At 37.2% G+C, this 19,169-nt stretch overlaps 1 protein-coding gene across 4 annotated transcripts in view; it reads right to left on the reverse strand.

The window, feature by feature from the left end:
- Positions 1-413: 413 nt before the first annotated feature.
- KATNIP (katanin interacting protein) overlaps positions 414-19,169 on the reverse strand; it is an 83,106-nt gene continuing 64,350 nt past the window's right edge. For 3 of the 4 annotated variants that reach the window (XM_013939909.2, XM_067306154.1, XM_067306156.1), the window contains 8 exons: positions 15,877-16,034; positions 15,499-15,563; positions 13,226-13,336; positions 10,124-10,263; positions 7,576-7,677; positions 6,720-6,880; positions 3,958-4,046; positions 414-2,034 (listed from right to left, as the gene is read on the reverse strand). In XM_013939909.2, coding sequence (XP_013795363.2) covers positions 1,979-2,034; positions 3,958-4,046; positions 6,720-6,880; positions 7,576-7,677; positions 10,124-10,263; positions 13,226-13,336; positions 15,499-15,563; positions 15,877-16,034 — 882 coding nt within the window. In that variant the 3' untranslated portion in view covers positions 414-1,978. Of the gene's footprint in view, positions 2,035-3,957; positions 4,047-6,719; positions 6,881-7,310; positions 7,362-7,575; positions 7,678-10,123; positions 10,264-13,225; positions 13,337-15,498; positions 15,564-15,876; positions 16,035-19,169 lie in introns of those variants that run through there. The other variant, XM_067306153.1, reaches the window with a different exon arrangement.

The raw sequence follows: 19,169 nt of genomic DNA on the forward strand, positions 1-19,169 counted from the left end.
AGATATACTCACATACACTTGAGGTTTCTTGCTGGTTGTTGGGTAAACCTCAGAAGAAGATTTACTTTTTTGCCTACCTGGAATATGACAATCCTTGTTTTGATTCATCCAAACTCTGCCAATGTTCTTCAGAGAAGTCTTGCACGTGCATTATTCAAATTCCACCTTATCATGATGGGTTGCACTTCCTATTCTAGAAAGCCTGGCAATGAAAGGAAGTACTAGCAGTTGAAGAGGTTCCACGTATTTAATAATTAGTATAAATGCCCCCTATGGCCAAGAGGCACTTTCATTCAGCTAGCAATTTATAGAAAATCAAGCTCTTAACCAAGCTTTGTAAAAGTGTACTTTATTTATATCTTTCAGTTTAACAGGAGAGCGTTTGTCATGCTAATAACTAGAATACTCAATAATTCAATTCCATAACTTTTATTGATTTTATAAAGAAATGTACATCTACTTAACATTTAGAAGTAAAAAGTGTTCTGTATTTAGTAAAAATATATATTTTGCTGCTTCATCAATGCACAGGAATCTGGGAAATGCATTGCTATTTTGGGTCTTTACAGCTTAAAAAGCAATAGCTACAAAGCACACTTTTTTATAAGCAAATATACAAAATATGCACTCCTGGTGTAGTACAGAAAGGCAACCAATAGTTTTGACTGCTCTGTCAGGAGTTGCAATAGTGTATCTCTTTCACATCTAAAAGCATTCACTGATTTCAGTGTTTTCACTTCTGTCTGAAAACAGGGAGCTCCAAATGAGAAAGGAAGAATTTTTTCTATGGAAGAGATTTATAGGTTGTTATCACCAACAAGTTTTCAGTGAAAAGGACATTTGCATAGCTACAAATCCTGCAACATGATTATTTGGTAAGAGTTTTCAGTTATCTGACTACACATTCAGGTTATTTTGCGTTTTTAAAATGCAGTTAACCCTTTACCACCTACTAGTTAAAATACATTTAATGTTTCTCAAAGGGGATGATCTGTTGCTGGCAATAGATCTTGGTGGTGCAGCACAGTGGTATGCCCTTCTTGTTCACATAACTAAGTGCAGGTAAAATAGGAAAGGAGAGCATTGCTCTATAGCAGGATGACTCTGAAGGATGTGTAGAGTGCCAGTGGATAGGACTTCAGACAGAGCACATTTCTGTTTTTTTCAGGATAGTGAAATAATGAAAGAAATCATTATTTCACTGTAAAAAGTAAAAAAAAAAAAAAAAAAAAAGCGACAGACAAAACTTCCTTATCAAACCTTGATAAACCCACTTTCTGTTCTCCATTTTCTAAAGGCAATCACCATACTTCTGCTTGCCCAGCAAAAACTCTTCAAATGTCAGATATAATGTCAGTTCCTGGAGGAGCCAGGGCGTGAAAAGGTAGAGTGGCAGCCCAGACAGAGACATAAAGAATATTTCTCCTATAAGTGCATTTTCCAAATAACTGTTTATAGTCTACTTGAACAGAAACACAGCAGACGCATCCTTCTGGTGGGGAGCTTTGTGATCAACCAGCTAGCACTTAGGAATTAAAACTTGAGAAATACTCTGAAAGACATCTTGCTACGACCATCCTGCTTCACCCAAATTCTTGGTGCTTGGCAGGAACAGGCGCCAGCTAGCAATAAGGTTTGTATTCATTTGCATTCCTTCCTCCCTGGATTTTCAATTGAGAGAGGGGAAAAAAATTCAGGCAGTGGAGATGATGACAATAAAAAACAAAACAAAAACAAAACCAGAAAAGTTCATGCTTTAAAATTCATTACTGAAGAAGATTTCCTGTAGTGAATAAAACTTCCTCCCATAAGACAGGAGGAGGCTCTGCAGTAGCAAGCAGGAAATATCTTCCATTCAGATGATACATATCTTGGAGAACTAGATGGCAAGTATCTAGGGCTGGATATATTCAGGACTATCCGATCACAATCCCTTGTTATCTTTTCCTCTTCAGTAGTCCTTTATCACAATCCCTTGTTATCTTTTCCTCCTCAGCAGTCCTTTATCGCATATGCAGGTTTTTGGACGTAATGCTGTTAAGGAAAATTAAGTTCCATTTTAAGACTGTATCTGTATTAAATAGTGAAGTCGCAGACTAAAAAGAGGAAGAAACATGCCCATTTCTCTTTCCACCCCAGAGAGAAAGCTAAGCTACTCTTCTCAGTAATGTGTCTCAGTGAAAGTGAGTGGTACCAAATTCTCCCTTATAGATGGAGGAATCAGAGAGCCAGGATATGAAACAGCATCCGGTTGAATCAGGATAATGATGTAATTGCATAATCTGTTATTCCATTTCTAATTAGAGACTGAAAAGTATTTGTGGACATTACATACCAGTTTCTGTCCCTGCCACAGACAGCACATAGGCTCAGAAAGGCAGCAGAAGCCAAATCAGACAGGTCACATGGAAAGCAACTGTGGCAGAATGACACCGTGGTTCCCTTTTAAATCAGAGTGCACTATCACTCGCTGTTTCTTGTGGACCACCTTCTTAGCAACATTTTGATGAAATATTTTACATTAGTGATTTCAAAGACCAGATCTGGCTAGTTTATCATGGGTTCGGGATTATTTTTTAGGGAATAGGATGGATATGGAAAAAAATAATAAAGGAAGATAAAGGATGTGACAACAGGGTGAGGAGAAAACCAATATTTGAACTCAATGCTGGCAAAATACTGCCCTTTTTCAAAAAAGAGGATGACCAGGCTGAGAAGAAAAATAAAGAAAATCTTTTTCCCTATGAGAACAGTCCCATGGAATCTTTCCTATGGAGCCTGGTCTGAATTCCATGTTGACCCTGCTCTGAGCAGGAGGTTGGACCAGAAACCTCCTGAGGTTCCCTTCAATCCAAATCATTCTATGATTCTATATCAGCCACTCTAGCAGTGGTATCAGTAAGTGCTACAGAGGAGACGTTGGACAGATGAAAACAGATAATCCTCATCTGCTTACTTCAAAGTGACAAATGAGGCCTGACCCACTTTTAAGTGAGGAAAAAGGTATCCTGTCTCCTTAACGCTTGGACAAGAGATGCGACAGCAATGACAGCTGTTCTTTGCTGGATGTCTGCAGGGTATGTCTACGCTGCAACTCAAGATGTTATTACAGCATGCACAGAGCTGCTTTTAGGAGAGTTTTAACAGAGCTAGTGCTAATGTACTAATAACTTTGAAGCTATATTTGCACAGGCAATGGCATTTCAAATCCTTCTCCTACAGCACTTTTATTAAAAGCCATCGAATAATTTCTCTAACACTTCCTAGAGAAACTAATTGGAGAAAGTGTCACACTCAAGGGAGAAAACCAATCATGAATGTACTGGCTTGGCTGAGAATTCATAATGTAAATTACTCAGAATAGCTCCCTAAATACAATGAATGACTGGGATTCTTCAAACATATAAATAAAACCTAGTATTTCCCCCCCTGGGGTGTGTGTGGGGGAAGCACTTTCTTCTAAATTATCCCGTTGCAAGAGAAAAGATCAATGAGAAAAATAGTTGTAGAGATAATGTCAATGTTTTGTTTTCCCCAGTTTCACTTATTGTGATTTTGGGTTTGCTTGAGGAGGAGCAACCATCTAATTAGTGACGCACTGAGTTTATTAACTGGAAAGCTATCTTTGGGCCCGTACAATTATACCAGTTTTCAGTTTCCTTTAAGTCAGTTTTATCCCAAGGACAACTTTGTATGTGCCAATATAAGCTACAGTTACATCCCATAGGGGTCCTTGATTTGTATCATCCACTTTCAGATTTAGATATGGGGGAGGAAAAAAAAAATCCAAGTATGATATTCCAGGTTTGCCCTCCTATGACAGAAAAAGTATAGCTGAAAATATAAGAGAGGTACCAGTCTCCCCACTTTTCACAGTTCAGGTCCATAACAATGCCCGTTATCCACACTGACTCTGGAGAAAATGAGCAAAAGAAAATTGTAAAAAGCAGAACTAACCTGGATCAGCTGTAACCTGCTTCTTTTTGGTGTTTGTGACAATTTGATTTTCATTCATCATTCGTACATCCTGATCCTCCACACGATTGCTGAAAAGATCAGAATCAGTTCAATGGCCAAAACTCAGTATCATGAAAAATCATGAGAGTCATGGAAAAGGATACCAAATATGTTATTTAGGTCCATGAGGCTAAACAAATTTACAAAGCACAACCACATTACATGAGACTTTCTAAAAAGCTGGGGCATTCTATCCACACCTACTTGAAGTATTTCTTCAGTCTTAGTGTCACAGGCACACATTCAAATATAAATATTGCATTCACTCCACAATCTTCTGGCCTGCACACACAGCTTGAGCCACATTAACCTAAGTGAGATTTTAAATCAATGCTGTACAATGAGAGAGCAAATCCCTGTGTGGAACTTAATGCTGCTTTGTAATGTTGATATAGCATTATTTCAGAATTTTCTGAATGAAACAAAATTAATTTACCATGACTAGTTTTGTTTGCAAGCTGCTGCAGAATCTTAATTTCTTTATGGAAAGGAAGCACTAACTTCAAAATTCAATTAAAAAAATTACAGAAAAAAATGAGAGCTGAATTGAAAGCTAAAGAAATCACTAATAACATCTACCTTTTACACAGACAAAAACAAAACAGACATGCCTTTGGAAAATAAAAAGTATATTTTTCTTTTCTCTATAAATACTGCACGCCCTAGCTTTCTTTTCTTAGAGAAAAATGTAACATGTCTCAAAATGTCAAACTGAAGCAGGAGAATTGATAATGAAGTAAATCAGAATTTATTCCACTGATAATATCAGACTCAAGTTCAGGGTTCATTAAATATTGCATAGCGACATGCTAAAGAGAATATGCCAAAATCAGAAGTAATAATGTATAAAAAAAGCAAGAACATCCCTTAAAAAGCAAGAACATCCCTTAAAAAGCAAGAACATCCCTTAAAAAGCAAGAACATCCCTTAAAAAGCAAGAACATCCCTTAAAAAGCAAGAACATCCCTTAAAAAGCAAGAACATCCCTTAAAAAGCAAGAACATCCCTTAAAAAGCAAGAACATCCCTTAAAAAGCAAGAACATCCCTTAAAAAGCAAGAACATCCCTTAAAAAGCAAGAACATCCCTTAAAAAGCAAGAACATCCCTTAAAAAGCAAGAACATCCCTTAAAAAGCAAGAACATCCCTTAAAAAGCAAGAACATCCCTTAAAAAGCAAGAACATCCCTTAAAAAGCAAGAACATCCCTTAAAAAGCAAGAACATCCTCCAGCAAGTAGCAAGAGATTTGCCTTCTACTGCCAAACTACTCTATACCTTAGTTGGGTACCATATGAAGAAAAGGAATAGAAGACTAAAAAGCAGGCTAAGAAGACAGACCAAGAAAACTCCTGCACAGGAGGTCTAGAAGGGAAGAGACTCAGCATATTCTTGACTGGAAAACAGATCGTGCAACATGGGTGATACAGAAAGGATACACTTCTTAAAACTAAATGCAAGGATAATTGTCTTATGAATATGTCCAAAGTTGTGACTGCTTTGCATTTATACAAAAGAGGAAGATCTACAATTACAGCTGGAGCTTCTCTCCTTCCAACAGAACAGCTTCAACTCATACAAAGGTGTTAAGCTGAAGAAATAAACATTTATTTCCCCTCATCACTGTTGTCTCCCAATGAAAAATTTCCTAAAAAACTGATTTCCTCAAGACATTTTCATTTCAGTAACTTTTTCATTTGAAAATTTGTTTACTTGCAAAATTTACCAGGACAACACAGCCATTTGTACAAAAACATGAGTCTAACACAATACGTCCAAGCAATAATCATTTATTCCAACTTCTGACAGTACCAGTGGCAAAAAGCCAATACTTTTGAAAAAACAAAGGAAACACTAGAGTAGGCAGATGCAAATTTCTGTTCTGAATCAGCTTACATTCCCTCCAGGATTCTTAACTTATTTCTAAATATCCTAATATGCCTGTGAATGAAACATATGCTGCTTTCGAATGCAAAGCTGTAACTTCTTTTCAAATGATGTATGTGCACAATGTTCTTGTTAACTGTTCTCTATATGAGAAAGTGTTTATTTTTATAAGCCTTCAATTTTTCAATTTTCAATCTCATTCAAAATAAATTCTTCTCTCAATTTTTATTTTCCTTCCTAACAGTCCTGACTTTCTAGATGTTTTGTAAGTGCATTTTTCACTGTATTTCATTGTATTTTCTATGAATGTATGAGATTGCCAACTTAGTTGTTTGAAAGGGTCCTTCCACAGAACTGAACTCATTTCTCAATCAAAATGTTCATTATTTTAGAATGTTTCTAAACTACCAGAATTTTGACTCCTTAAGTAGCACCTATTACAAATCAGAGGACTACTTTTGATGTTTCGTTCCTTTTCATTAGCTTCCTAATTTTTTATAATGTAGAATCATTGGGGTTTATTCTTTCTTCTCTAAGACAGCTTAACCTCTTTATTTTGTATTTATTATCATAGGCTGCCAGGAAAGCATATGTAAATGTGAATCAAGAATCCTACTAAACACTAAAAAATACCTACAAATAAAGCTGTTTATTTGGTCCCAGCAATTCAAAATGACTGACCATTTGCCATTAAGTGAGGTGGAGTATAGTTCAGAAGAGAATTTTCTATAGCAACACACATATTGCTGATTTTAGTCACAGGAAAACATTTTTTTGAAAACAAGAATGTTTATTCCAATAAAGATCCACTCACATACCTAATAACGGTCCTCTTCTCCTGATGGCAAATCTTCTCATCATCTGTAAAGAGAATGGTATGATACGGGACCACTGGATCACAGGTGGGTAGGATGCCTGATACTACATGGTTCACCATATCCAGGATTCCATTGTACACAAGCAAGTCATCCACAAGAAGCTAAAGATAATAAACAGATTAAAAAAAAAAATCTAGGAATCAACTTGCTCAAGGAAATAAAACAAACAAAAAACCCCAAACAGTATCTAAATGAGCAAGCATTGCTTTCAGCAGTCTTCCCAATCACTTAACTAGAAATCATTTTGCCCAACTTGTTTTACAAGTTCAGTCATTAGTTTAGCCTTTTTCCTCTAAAATTGACATCTCTCTCCATTAGCCAGTGGTGCTTTTTCTCTTTTTCTCCAGTTTTTGTCTCCTTACTGACTGTTTCAAATGAAGTATCCAAGTAGGGAATTAAAATATATTTCATTTTTTTACATAAATGACATTTTATTGACTGAAATGAAATCACTTAAACCTTGGAATGAATGAATCTCACCTTACTTCAGCTGTCTAAAAGCTGGGTATGTAGTTTAAACTAGTCTTCTAGGCCTGTTCTATAGCCAATGGAGAAAGGAAAGCGTCATCCCAGGACAATTATCTAAGGAAGATCAGATAAACTGTTCTTTCCTTGGACACAAAAGGCAGCACAGAAGATCAGCACAGAGTAGTCATTTTAGTATTAAAACGCAGAGTTGGGTGAGATGAAACCCATCCTTAGAGATTATATAGAATCACATTTTAGTAATCTGTGAAAATAAATACAGAACTCACAGCAAGCTCAGTCACCAAAACCACACACAAAAGCCACTTACACCAAATTCCTTCACACCTCTCTGAGGTGTTTTGGCATAATTCCACAACTTGATCATTGACACAGTAGTAGGCACATCAAAAATAACATACACCCTATTCACCTGTAAAAGAGAAGAATTCATTTATATTTAAGATCACAAATCCCCCAAAGAAATGAAATTCTAACATATGATCCATCAAAACTGGATTGTATTTAAATAGATATAGCTAGAGAACAGCTGATGCTAAGGATTTAAGTTCAGTTATTATATCTGTTGATAATTCTCAGATGTTGTTTCTAACCCAGACCTGTCCTCTCAAAAGTACATATAGCCCATCAAAGGTAGACATCTACATCTGAGCTTGTCATCCTGGACTCCTACTCAGCTGGGGAAACAGTTGCTTTTAATGAGCATTTCATCAACCAAATACAGAGCTGTGCATCAGGATGAGAAACTGGTATGTGCATGTGTGTATATATCTATATACATATATACACACACAGACACACAGAATCCATCTTTGTATATCCCCTGAGTTTTAAAGCTCTTAAGAGAACTTCTGCAACTTTGGTCTGAGGTGCACAAACAGCAATATAGAGACAATTCTCAGGATGCTTGCCAAACAATTATGGCTTGAGATACTGTTTGTTTCACTTTCAGGGAAATTATTGAGGACAAAGATTAAGATATAGGAAACCAATCTCAGATGTTACTGTTAATTCTATGATTTAATCCCTTGGTTCTCCAAAGACGACACTGTATTTGTATTAAATCATGATGCATTTTCTGCACTGAAGAAAGAGAACTAGATGGGATCAATAGAACTGTTTGTATCTGTGACTCTCCAAAAGAAAATATGGGTTCAGGTCTCAGTAGCAATTGTTTTTAGTCTCATGGAAAATGCTGATGGAAAATACATTCAAACAAATAAATAAAAAGACAATCAGAAACAGGGTAACAAAGTATTCAAAACATATAACAAACATACATTTGCAAAAGACAAAAACACGGAAGATTGGAAAGGAATAGAAAGGCTATTATATAAAATTTTCTTAAAGCTTTTTTTAGCTTTCCAAAATAGAGAATGCTAACCTTGTTTTCTAGGCCACTGGAATGTTTCAAAGCAGCCTAGTAATGAGGACTTAAGTACGCACAAGATTTTGCCCAGCATCCTAACTACAGAGGATAATGGTTAATACGCTGCTTGCTTCAGCCATTTGTACTTCCTGGCTTTACAATCGAGCCTTGAAAGATGGTATAGAGAAAACCATTATGTGGATCTACAAAAGGTATCACTTGCTAGAGTTTAAAGACAGAAAGGACCATTTCATTGTTTACTCTTCCCTCCTGCATATCACATTTTAATCCATTTACCCTTTTAACACTAATGTTTTGTGTTCATCTCTCTGTTAGACATAATACCACCTTCTACAAAACGGTATGTGCCTGTGCTAGAACTCCAGTTACTGTTATTTTCCTTTTGCCAAAATGAAATAGCCTCTGCAAGCATGTATTTTATACAGAGATTAGCACACAGCAGATGTACAAACTCAGATGGTTGTCAAGTCAATCATTCACAATGTTATAATAGACACCTGAGCATCCTATCAAGTTGTTTACCAGCATTCAAGATGCAGGATTCAGACACTAGGAGCCTCAAGCATTACAAAGACTATTACCTTCTACTTCCCTAAGAAATGTATGTGGTCAGTAGTCTCAAGTATGCATAAAAGGTTTCTCTTATCTATATCTACTGTATTGCAGCATCTAATGGTATTTGAATTAATTTTCAAATTTGAATTAATTAATTATCAAAAGCAAAGAATTAAGAACTGTAACTTCTGAAGTAGAGATATTCCCACCACAGTAAGTTATAATATATCACACCTTAGATTTGTATTTTGTTACCTTTGAAATCCATCTTCTTCTAGGAAATAAATACTTGTTAATAATGTCGAACAAAGGTCAGCACAGGAGTGTCCTCTCCCAAAACTTAAAGTCAGAACTTATCCAAGTTTATCTACTTTTCTTTATTCGATGTTTGGTGCCCTGTATTTTAAACATGCTGCTTCTAAAAGGGCTGAATTGCTTGGGGCCTTAGGATATGAAATACTGTCATCTCTCATTTATGAATTAGAATTCAAGCCAGATAATGAGATAAAAAAAAATCTCACTGTTGGAACATTTGTTGCTTTTTTTAAAAGCAATTGAAGATCTCAGCCCACTCCCATTTAAACAGGCATCTATTGCACAACACACCCATATTAAACTCCTTTGCCAGTAACTATGAAAGCAACTGAAAAAACACTGACTATCGCTAGAAATTCTTCCGCTGTGGCAATATGGAGACTCAAGGAGGGTATAAAGCTCAGAGTCCAAACAGCTGCTCTCTGTGCCATGGAGAGAAACTGGAACAGAGAATTTCTGAAAGGCATTCAGCATTGTTTACTAATATCAAATTTAATTAAAAATTATAAAGGCCTTCCTTTACCTTTATATTTCTAGCTACCTCTATGCACATCACTAAAATGAAATGAAAAAGGAAAAAGTAGGTAGACATGCATACCACACCAGGAAGAACTGGTGCAAGCCACATATGTCTGCCATCAGTTGTGTCATTTACTCCATCAATGAGTTTGTCTGGAGTACGGATGTCTCCAGACACATCCTCTAAAATGTTGACACTATCTGGAAAAGCAGCAATATCTGAAACAAAACTTTAAGCTTAAATAACTGCAAAGAACATTTCAGAAATATCATATTTAAAAGTTCGTGTTTGCTCTTCTACATTCCATGAGCAAGTATTCTCCACTACAGTAGTGCAAATTGTAAAAGACTCTAAACTACTTTACTTTGGCAGTCAAGGAATTTGGGGATCCATTTCTATAAGCAGGACAATTCTTACAGATTCTGGCACTCAATGTTATTTTTAAAATGCTAAGAAATTAAGCAGATTCATTTCATTTATTTTAAAGTAGGTATCTATGACTTCATTAATAAAGTTCCCTTATCAAGAATGAGAACTTCCTACTTTTTTTTCCTGTGACAAAGGCCCTTTTTTAGCACGAACTAGCAAAAACTCCTCCTATGAAATACATCTCAAGGAGAATATCCCTGTAGGAAATAGGCAGTCTGACTAGGTTTTGCTGAGTTCCTTGAGATTTGTGATATATATTTAAAAAAAAAAGTCACAATAACTGTCTATCTAGTAAGTCCTTCAATCAGTTCTTTGAGAGGGAAAGAATAAACCTTCTACTGAACAGGCTTTCTAGATAACTAGACTTTCTCCTGACGAGACACATCTGTGTTAAAAACATATCTGTGTTAAAGATGCACAGGGGAATGTGGATGGATGGCAATGTCTTCAGAATTATAAACCACTAGCAATCCCGTTTGAGGGACATTAATTTCCTCTTGTCCTGCTTTCTAAAAGGCCTGAGCCTGGAAGCATTTCTAAAGTATTTAAGGAATAATGCAGCAATGCCTCAACTGCTTACGAAAAGCATGCTCCAAACTCAGTAGCTGAACCATCACGTTTAGCGCTGCATTAATACAGATGTGCTCTTTCTGGGACCCTAAAACATCCAAGCACTGTTACTGTAGATACAGAAACAAGATCATTCAAAACCAGCTGAGATAGCTTTACTTGGTAATTGCATTATACTGTAAAGATGCACCATTTAAGTTAAAGATCTCCTGCTCCTAAAGACAATCTATTGCCACTTTTCAATTTCAAAATACTTCTTCTCCATCACAGCTCTATTTTTTTCCAAGTTCATAATGCATCAAGGAACATATAAATAAAAACACTGCTCAGAAAAGAGTCTACCTTTTTCATTTTTCATTGCAACTTCTATATATTAGGCAATGAAGATCTTTAGAGATACACAGTTTATGCAGCACCCACACTTTTTAATCCTTTCTAGCTGGCTAAGAAACTGTTTCTTCCATGTGATTGAACTACCTAATTATATACTTGGATATGAAGCTTTCAGCGCTTAAGAGACTTTAGCTGGTACAGAGCACTGAAGTATAACTCTTTAGTAACCCTGATTATTATGAGTCTTTCAGATACGTCCTTCATTCCCTCTATTGGTTTCCCAGGGAACCTTGAATCAAATTCAAAGTCTCAGCCCTTATCTTCATGACTTGAGCCGGGTTCCTAGAATAGCCTAAAGCTCCAGAAAAAGAGTTATGAAAAATCTGTTTCCTGTGGTACAATGGAAGATTCCAAGAGAGAGAGAAATCTTATTTCTGTTGAAAATAATGTTTTCTCAGGTGACTGTGAGACTCCCATAGGGAGTCAAGGACCACAGACCCATCATCGCCTGCTCTAAATATAAGGCAAAAATTTTCTTTTTGCCTGGCACAAGACAAATACATAGGAATACATATTAGCACATATGAATTCCAAAATAAAAATACCTTCCTATATACACTTTCCTTTCTGGAATGAAGGAAAAGACATGCAACAATTATTAGTGCTGTTTAACAATCAACTGGAAGACATCATGTAATGCCTGTATAAAAATCTAAAAAGAAGAGATGGTGGAAATTCAGCAGTTTTTCTTGATTCAAATGTATAGAGAGATGTGTCTCAGCTGGTTTCTTATAGTGGATTCTCTATTACAAACTGGTAGTAGAAGGTGCAATGTGCCATGAGGCAGAGGGATGCACCTTCCTTAAGGGTACTAATCTGGTAAAGTTGCTTTGGTGAAAGACTAACTTTTTGCTAGTCAGTGCCAAACGGTCATCTTGAGCCAAGCACATAGGCCAGTCTACTTGGTTGAAAGCATGAGGCTCATCAGCTTATAGGTTCAGCAGAAAAGACCAGAACTAGAGATGACTGAACCCCCTTGAAGCAGTTGGCATCAACACTCATTTCTTCGTACTCATGGATCTTTTGCGGTCAGAAGCAGAGGCCTTAGCAACAGCAGCAAAGTCTGAGCTTTGGCTCAGGGGTGAAGCTGCTGCAATGTAAGCACTGGAATAGTAAGGGCCTTTTCACAAGCAGAACAGGCAATACAGCTAGACAAATGAGGCAGTAAACACTGAAAGTAAAAGACATCTCTCAGATGCTCATTTCTCTCCATTTGGTGCTGCCACTTTGAATTTTGGATCAATGCCAAGGCATGGGATCAAATAAAAACGAAAACCACAATCAACTGAAATTCTCCACAGCCAAAAAAACAAACAAAAAAAACACCAAAAAAACCCAAACACACAAACAACAAAGCCCCCAGATCCAAAGAAGTGAGCTCAACCTTTTCTTATGAATCTGGAGCTCATCAAAATTTCTGGTCCTTTTACATCGTGGAAGAAAAGGATGGTGATAGCAGAGGAGATCATACCCTTCTTTAGCCTTTCCTTCTCTAACCTTGCCCTCAGAACAACCCATAGCTGGAAAAGAAATAGCAGATCAAAAGGGTCTAGAAAAACTGCTTTGTTGATGCATCCCATTCCAATAAGAAATGTTATGGACTATATAGAATACATTGAAATGCATGAAAATAAATATCACCCCTGAAATATAGAGAATCCAAGCAAAGTAATCACATAGGGTTTCACTGGCAATTTTGAGTATGTAGCAAGTGATATCATGACAGTCTGCCAGAGAGCAAACTGCGTATCTGAAAGGGATTGAGGCTCTTGGTCTGTAGAAGGATACTGTTTTCAGTTAGCAAGATTTGGTCTCCGTGTTCATTAAACAACTCTAGTCCATTCAAACCAATGTAGTATGGATCACCCCAACTCGTCAGAAGCTGAAACTGGAAAATAACTAACAACAAGCAGCTATTAAGGAAAATTTTGATTCTGATATTTTGTCCTAACAGAATATTTAATTTGCAGTTTCCAAAATTATTCTGCAGCCCATTTTATGTATACACTGTGATTAATGGATTTAGCTGGCTGCAAGCTCACATACTAGAACATCATACATATTTCTAAACTCTGGATTAATGGATAGAGTCTTGTCGTATTCTTTTAATAATCCCACCTCTCAATATCTGGTTATCTTCTCAATGACTTAGCGACCTAAGTACATACCTTGGAGAAAAAAAGAATTTACCAGATAAACTCTCTCCAATCACATAGTCTACAATTTCATTTCCTCAATCAGTGAGACATTCTTTTGCTGCAGATCACACAAGGCAGTTAGCTATGTCACTAAATTCATTATTCAGAAACGCACAGCACAGACATTTGCATTTGCAGTTTAGGAGAGGATTCTGACACTAGAAGGACTAGTTAGCTAAACGCCTAGGTAGGCTACATATATTTGTAACAGAGATTCACAGTTTAAGAGGCCAGAGGAGTTTGAATGTGGTCACTCCGTTTTGCAGAATAAAGGAGTTCAGCTGAATGGGTCCAAGCTGTGCCATGCATTTTGGCCTCGAGGTTAGAGGATGGCTGCTTGCCCATTTTCTTTACGACTGCAGATACAGCCTGAGAGATTAGTCAGATCTCCTTGACAGCCACAGAATTTCATCCAGTATTTCCTATTCGAATCCAAAAATTTGTGATTGAACTGGAAAAAAAAAAACATTTAGGAAAAAAATCCAATTAGTCTTCATTTCCAGCAGTAGCCACTACCTAATGTTTTCTTAAAAATATATAAAAGAAACATTAGTATGGGTAGATATGGTAGAGTATGTACCCATCAGGAGTATTTTTAGCCCTAAAAAAAGCAACTTAATCCCTGAAGGGGGGAAGTTTCCTTCCAACACTCACAGTATTTAGTATTACCATTCTGAATGTTCTTAATGTCCAATCAGTCTCAATCCTTCCTTGTTTGAAGTGACATCTTGTGGCAAAAAGCTCCATTATCTAATTATGCTGTGCTTGGAAAAAATAAAATGTTGTTCACTTCTGACCTCGCTGTTTCTTAAACTTCATTGAATAAATTTTCTTTTAAGATGAGAAGTCTGCCATTTCTATCACTGAAAATACACACACAAACACACCCTTGCAGTTGATACAGCTAGATAAGAACATACATATGTTCTTCTGTCAGATGAAGAACAAATTAATTTTATAGTTTTGTATCCTACCTCCTTATATACTACACTTACTAACGCCACAGTCCCTACACTGCCTTCCTATGTTTCCTGAATATGCATTTGCCTGATATTGAGTTATCTAACTGGCCAGCTAATATGCCTAACTGAATGGCAGAAAACATAATGATGCAATTTGTACTGCAGACTTCTCTCTAATGGGAGCATTCATTTATACGTCCTCTACCCAGCCACCAATTTTCATGAAACTGGCAGAAACCTAGTATTGCCGAGACCTCGCTGTCTCCATCAAACTAATGGATTTAAAAGGGCTGTCAAATAGACAGATGGCATGACAGTAAGTGTGATCAAAAAAGGCTGTGATTATTTAGGAAAATGTAAGTTTAAAAAGCCACAAGCAAAATGGCAAAGATATTGCACAGTTCCACTCCACCCAACCTTAAAGATATTAAATGAGACAGATTTCAAAGAAGGGCAACGCAGAATTTTTAAAGGCATGCAAAAATGCAGAGACCACTTCTGGCTTAGACAGTCTCTGAACAGCACACTGCTGGGGACTAGCAAGGTATTCTGAGTGTTAAAACATGTTTTTCATATTCTTATGTTCTTCCATATGCATTAATTGCTAGGCACTGCTAGATACTGTGCTAATGTGCTAGCTCCACCCTGGATGGACTATAAAAGACAAAAAAAAGCTACTAGAGTATCTAAAGACATGTCATACATTTATATTATATAATTCATTTATTTCTTCTTAATTTGTATTTAATGATATCATTCTCATACTCTTGATGTCTTGTTCACTTTCCTGAAACACCAGAAACTGTTGGATTCAAAAGGCTCAGAATTCATAACTGCAGTACCTAATTCCAAGGTATTATATATATAATAAAACAAAGAAGAAAATATCAGAGAAGGATACAACCACATGGCATTAAAGGTGCTTCATAGTCCATACTAGCTCGTTCCATTCTCTTTGAACCAGTCCTGCAAAAATAACCAAGACAAATTCCAGTTTCTTCACGCACTCTTGGCTCGTTCAGAAAAGAACAGAATAAAATCAGAGAAAAAACAAAACCAATCCACAATAATCCCCAGATTAGGGAACAGACTGTCCTCTGATCTCAGGAAACCTTGGAAACAGTATGCAATTTAAAAAATGCAATGAAACATTTTGCTTTGGGTACTTCGTATTTTCATCCAGGTGCTTCATATGGATTTGCTTCAATGGAGAATACAAAAGAATATTAAACAGTTAAGAGAAATTGTGTGGTTTTGATAGTAAAACATCCTTCTTTACCTCCTGTGTGCTCTAGTAATCAGCTGGGGCTGCAGGTAGTCAACAAAGAGAATTTCTTGAGCAAAATCAAAGTGGCAGTTGCCCGGTCCCTTACGGATAAGAAAGCCCTCCGGAGGGGAGATGCTGCGACCATCCAGCGAAACATGGACTACCTTAGCCTTATTAAAAAGAAAAAAATGCAGCAAAATAAAATAGATCCAATGCAAGCACATTCACTTCATAAGTTGAAAGAATTGTTTCAGTAATTTTGTTGTATTTATTTCATTCTTCTGTTACACAGCATCATTTGCAAAAGAAAGCATAAACCAACAGATACTGGTTGCAGCCCACAGGGTGCAATTCGGAGCATCATAACTGACACTGACTGAACTGCTAAGATTAATGAGGATAGGAGAGGTTGGGATTGGGGGAGGGAAGTGAGGGAAGGATTTGGAGAGCTCCTTCAATTATTGGATCTTTCCTAGGTCCCAACAAACTGAAGCTCCCTGAGCCTGTAGCAGCATGCACATCAACAGAATGGAGGGATTCGGCTTTAAATTCAGCACGTGTCCCCAGGGTGTATTTGAGGAGATTGTTAGAGCTACTTTATCATGTACCTGAATGCATTGCTAGATCGGGTCATGTTGCTCAGCACTTTAAGAAATCACATAACCTGCTGGTCTCTTTTGTGAGAGACTCTTTTGTGTCTCCATTGCCTTTGTAGAAAGTCTGCTCTCAGTCAGTTCCACTTGTCTTTGTGGCAGGTGGCACCTGGACTTCTGCAGGATCTCGCAATCTCATCTACCAAGCAGCAGTGGTATGTTACATAAGGGCATATAACTAAAGGAGAGGTACCCACTCCAGGCAAAAAGGTTGAGCCTTGTCCATACCATAGATGCATGCGTGTCTGAAGAATAAACTAAATAGTTCAGGCACACTTACTCAGAAGGTGGTGTCTTGGTGCCCCTCCACCCTCCCCCATTAGCACCAGCTGGTGCTAGATGCATGATTCCAGTCACAGAACAGTTGCAATCATGCAGCAACAGTTATCATTGCATCTTGCCCTGGAATATGTTAAATGGGACTTAGTTGATCACAAGCAGCATGTATTGCACTGAGTCCTTCAGTAACTACTGGTTAAGGGAAGAATATTACCTGTAAAATAAAAAAGATGCTATCATAATTATGATTAAAGCTTGCTGATTAATGGACTGAATCAGAATGGATTCACTTAGTTAACAAAAGACTTGGTCTAAAAGTAATTGAGTCAGTTTTCTAATCTTTTGATTACTGGTTCTAATCTTTTTGATATTGGTATGTATATATGATAATTTGAGGCCCATTTAGTTTTGTATGCAAATATTTTACTTTCATCATCAATTTTTAGGATTTCTATTAACAAAATATAAGCAATATATACAGTTGAGTTAAAATTTCCATTTCAAGATGTCAGTCTGAGAAGAACTTAAACTTCAGGGTTTTCTGTAAAGCCCACATATTATCAGTTACCTGATAGTCACAACAGTTTTCATATTTTTGCCATTTTTAAACCATTTTTTTGTTCAATTATAATTAAGTTACATAAGCAATATCCTAAAATCAAATCTTTTTAAGAAAGGGTTGTTGTTGTTTTTTTCCCCCCCTCCTTTTAAACAGACATTTCTTGATTTGAAAAAAAGCAGGTACTGGGCTAGAAGCAGCATCCATTCCAGTTCCATAAGGGAAAATAACTATTTCTGGTTTCATCTTTAATAAGCTTGGAAGCAAAGAAAGGAAACATTTTTACATTAGAAACTGTTCTGCATGCTGCTTTCCAGTTGAATCAGGCTGCCAAGTTGGGACAGGAAGTGCAAATCCACTGAAATATGCTTTAGTTTAGGGAACAGGCATTAAATGGGAGGTCTAGAGACTTAAAGATGAAATCTTACCTATTATACCACAGCTGCTTACATTTATGTCTGCCTTACAGCCCTCATTTCTAAGTAATTTTCATCAGCTGAGAAGGCGCTCAACCATCAAACACAGCATTTTACTCATCACATGAGAAAGCTTTCACAAGGTAATTTTTCATACAGCTGGAAATAGCATATAAGCCTTCATTCTGAGAGTTCCTTGCCATTACCCTCTCACACTAAACCTATAAAGAGAATCCACCAGTCTACAGCGGCCTAGCAAATCAGTATACTCTTACATCCGGGGACTGCAGCTTAGAAGGAACAACTCTTCAAGAAACAGCTGTCCTGACACCCGACGGTTTAGTCTCAGGCATCTTCACTGTGACCCAGCAGAAATCTTGCCTCTTCCCTTTTGCAGAAAATGTTTTTCATTCATGCTTTTACCGGGTTGCAGGTAAGAAGTCTTCATTTAGGCTGTACCCGCTAACTGCTATGTGACTTACAGGTGTGCCACCTGCATACATACTTTAAACAACTCACCTTTTTATTTAGCAAAGTAAAACTGTGAAAATATACCTTTTTTCTTCTTGGTTTGGCCTCCAAAAGCCAAATTCTGCTTTAGATATTAGGGACCTGGTTATTTCTTTTCCTTCTCTAATAATAGTTGAGCCATGTACAGGGAATTGATTTGATTTGAATCATGCCATCCTTTAAAATTCATTTTCAAGCTTTTCTCCCCTGCCCTGCCTCAGAGAAGCTTTGGCTCATAATGGTAGTGAAAACATTCTACATTGCCACTCAAAAATGGTGCTTTATATGGCATTTTTTTCACAGAATCACAGAGAGATTTAGGTTGGAAGGAACTTCTGCAGGTCTCTGGTCTCACCACCTGCTCAGCATAGGGCAGACTGCAAAGCCAAATCAGGTTGCTCTGGGCCTTGTGCGGTTGAGTTTTGAAAGTCTGCAAGGATAGAGATGTGACCACCTCTCTGGGCACCATCCCAGGGTTGCACCACTCTCACAGGGAAGAGTCCTTTCTTTATGTCCAACCATATTAATTATGTAACAGATTTAGGTAAAAAAAAAAACCCAACCCTTGTTGTCATACTGAGGCTATGTTCAAAAGGTGAATCAACATGCTCCTGAACCCTCTCGTATGTCAAAAACATTGGGTTAATGCAATGTATTATGAAATCTGGAAATCTATCCTAGCCTTCTGGGAGTCTTTGGCCAGTACTGTCACTCTACAACACACCACGGTGATATTAAAAGATGCCAGGGCTCAGTTTTGAAGAGGGAATACTTCCCATCAGCATTCATATGAAAGCAATTTTGGAAGGGAAACTCGCACAGAGAAGCAGTTCTACAGCCTCTGCCATTATCTGGCCCAATCCTATGAGGGATCCAAGGCTCCAGCTT

This window comes from Apteryx mantelli, chromosome 16 (genome assembly GCF_036417845.1).
Source record: "Apteryx mantelli isolate bAptMan1 chromosome 16, bAptMan1.hap1, whole genome shotgun sequence".
NCBI classification, from domain to species: Eukaryota; Metazoa; Chordata; class Aves; order Apterygiformes; family Apterygidae; genus Apteryx; species Apteryx mantelli.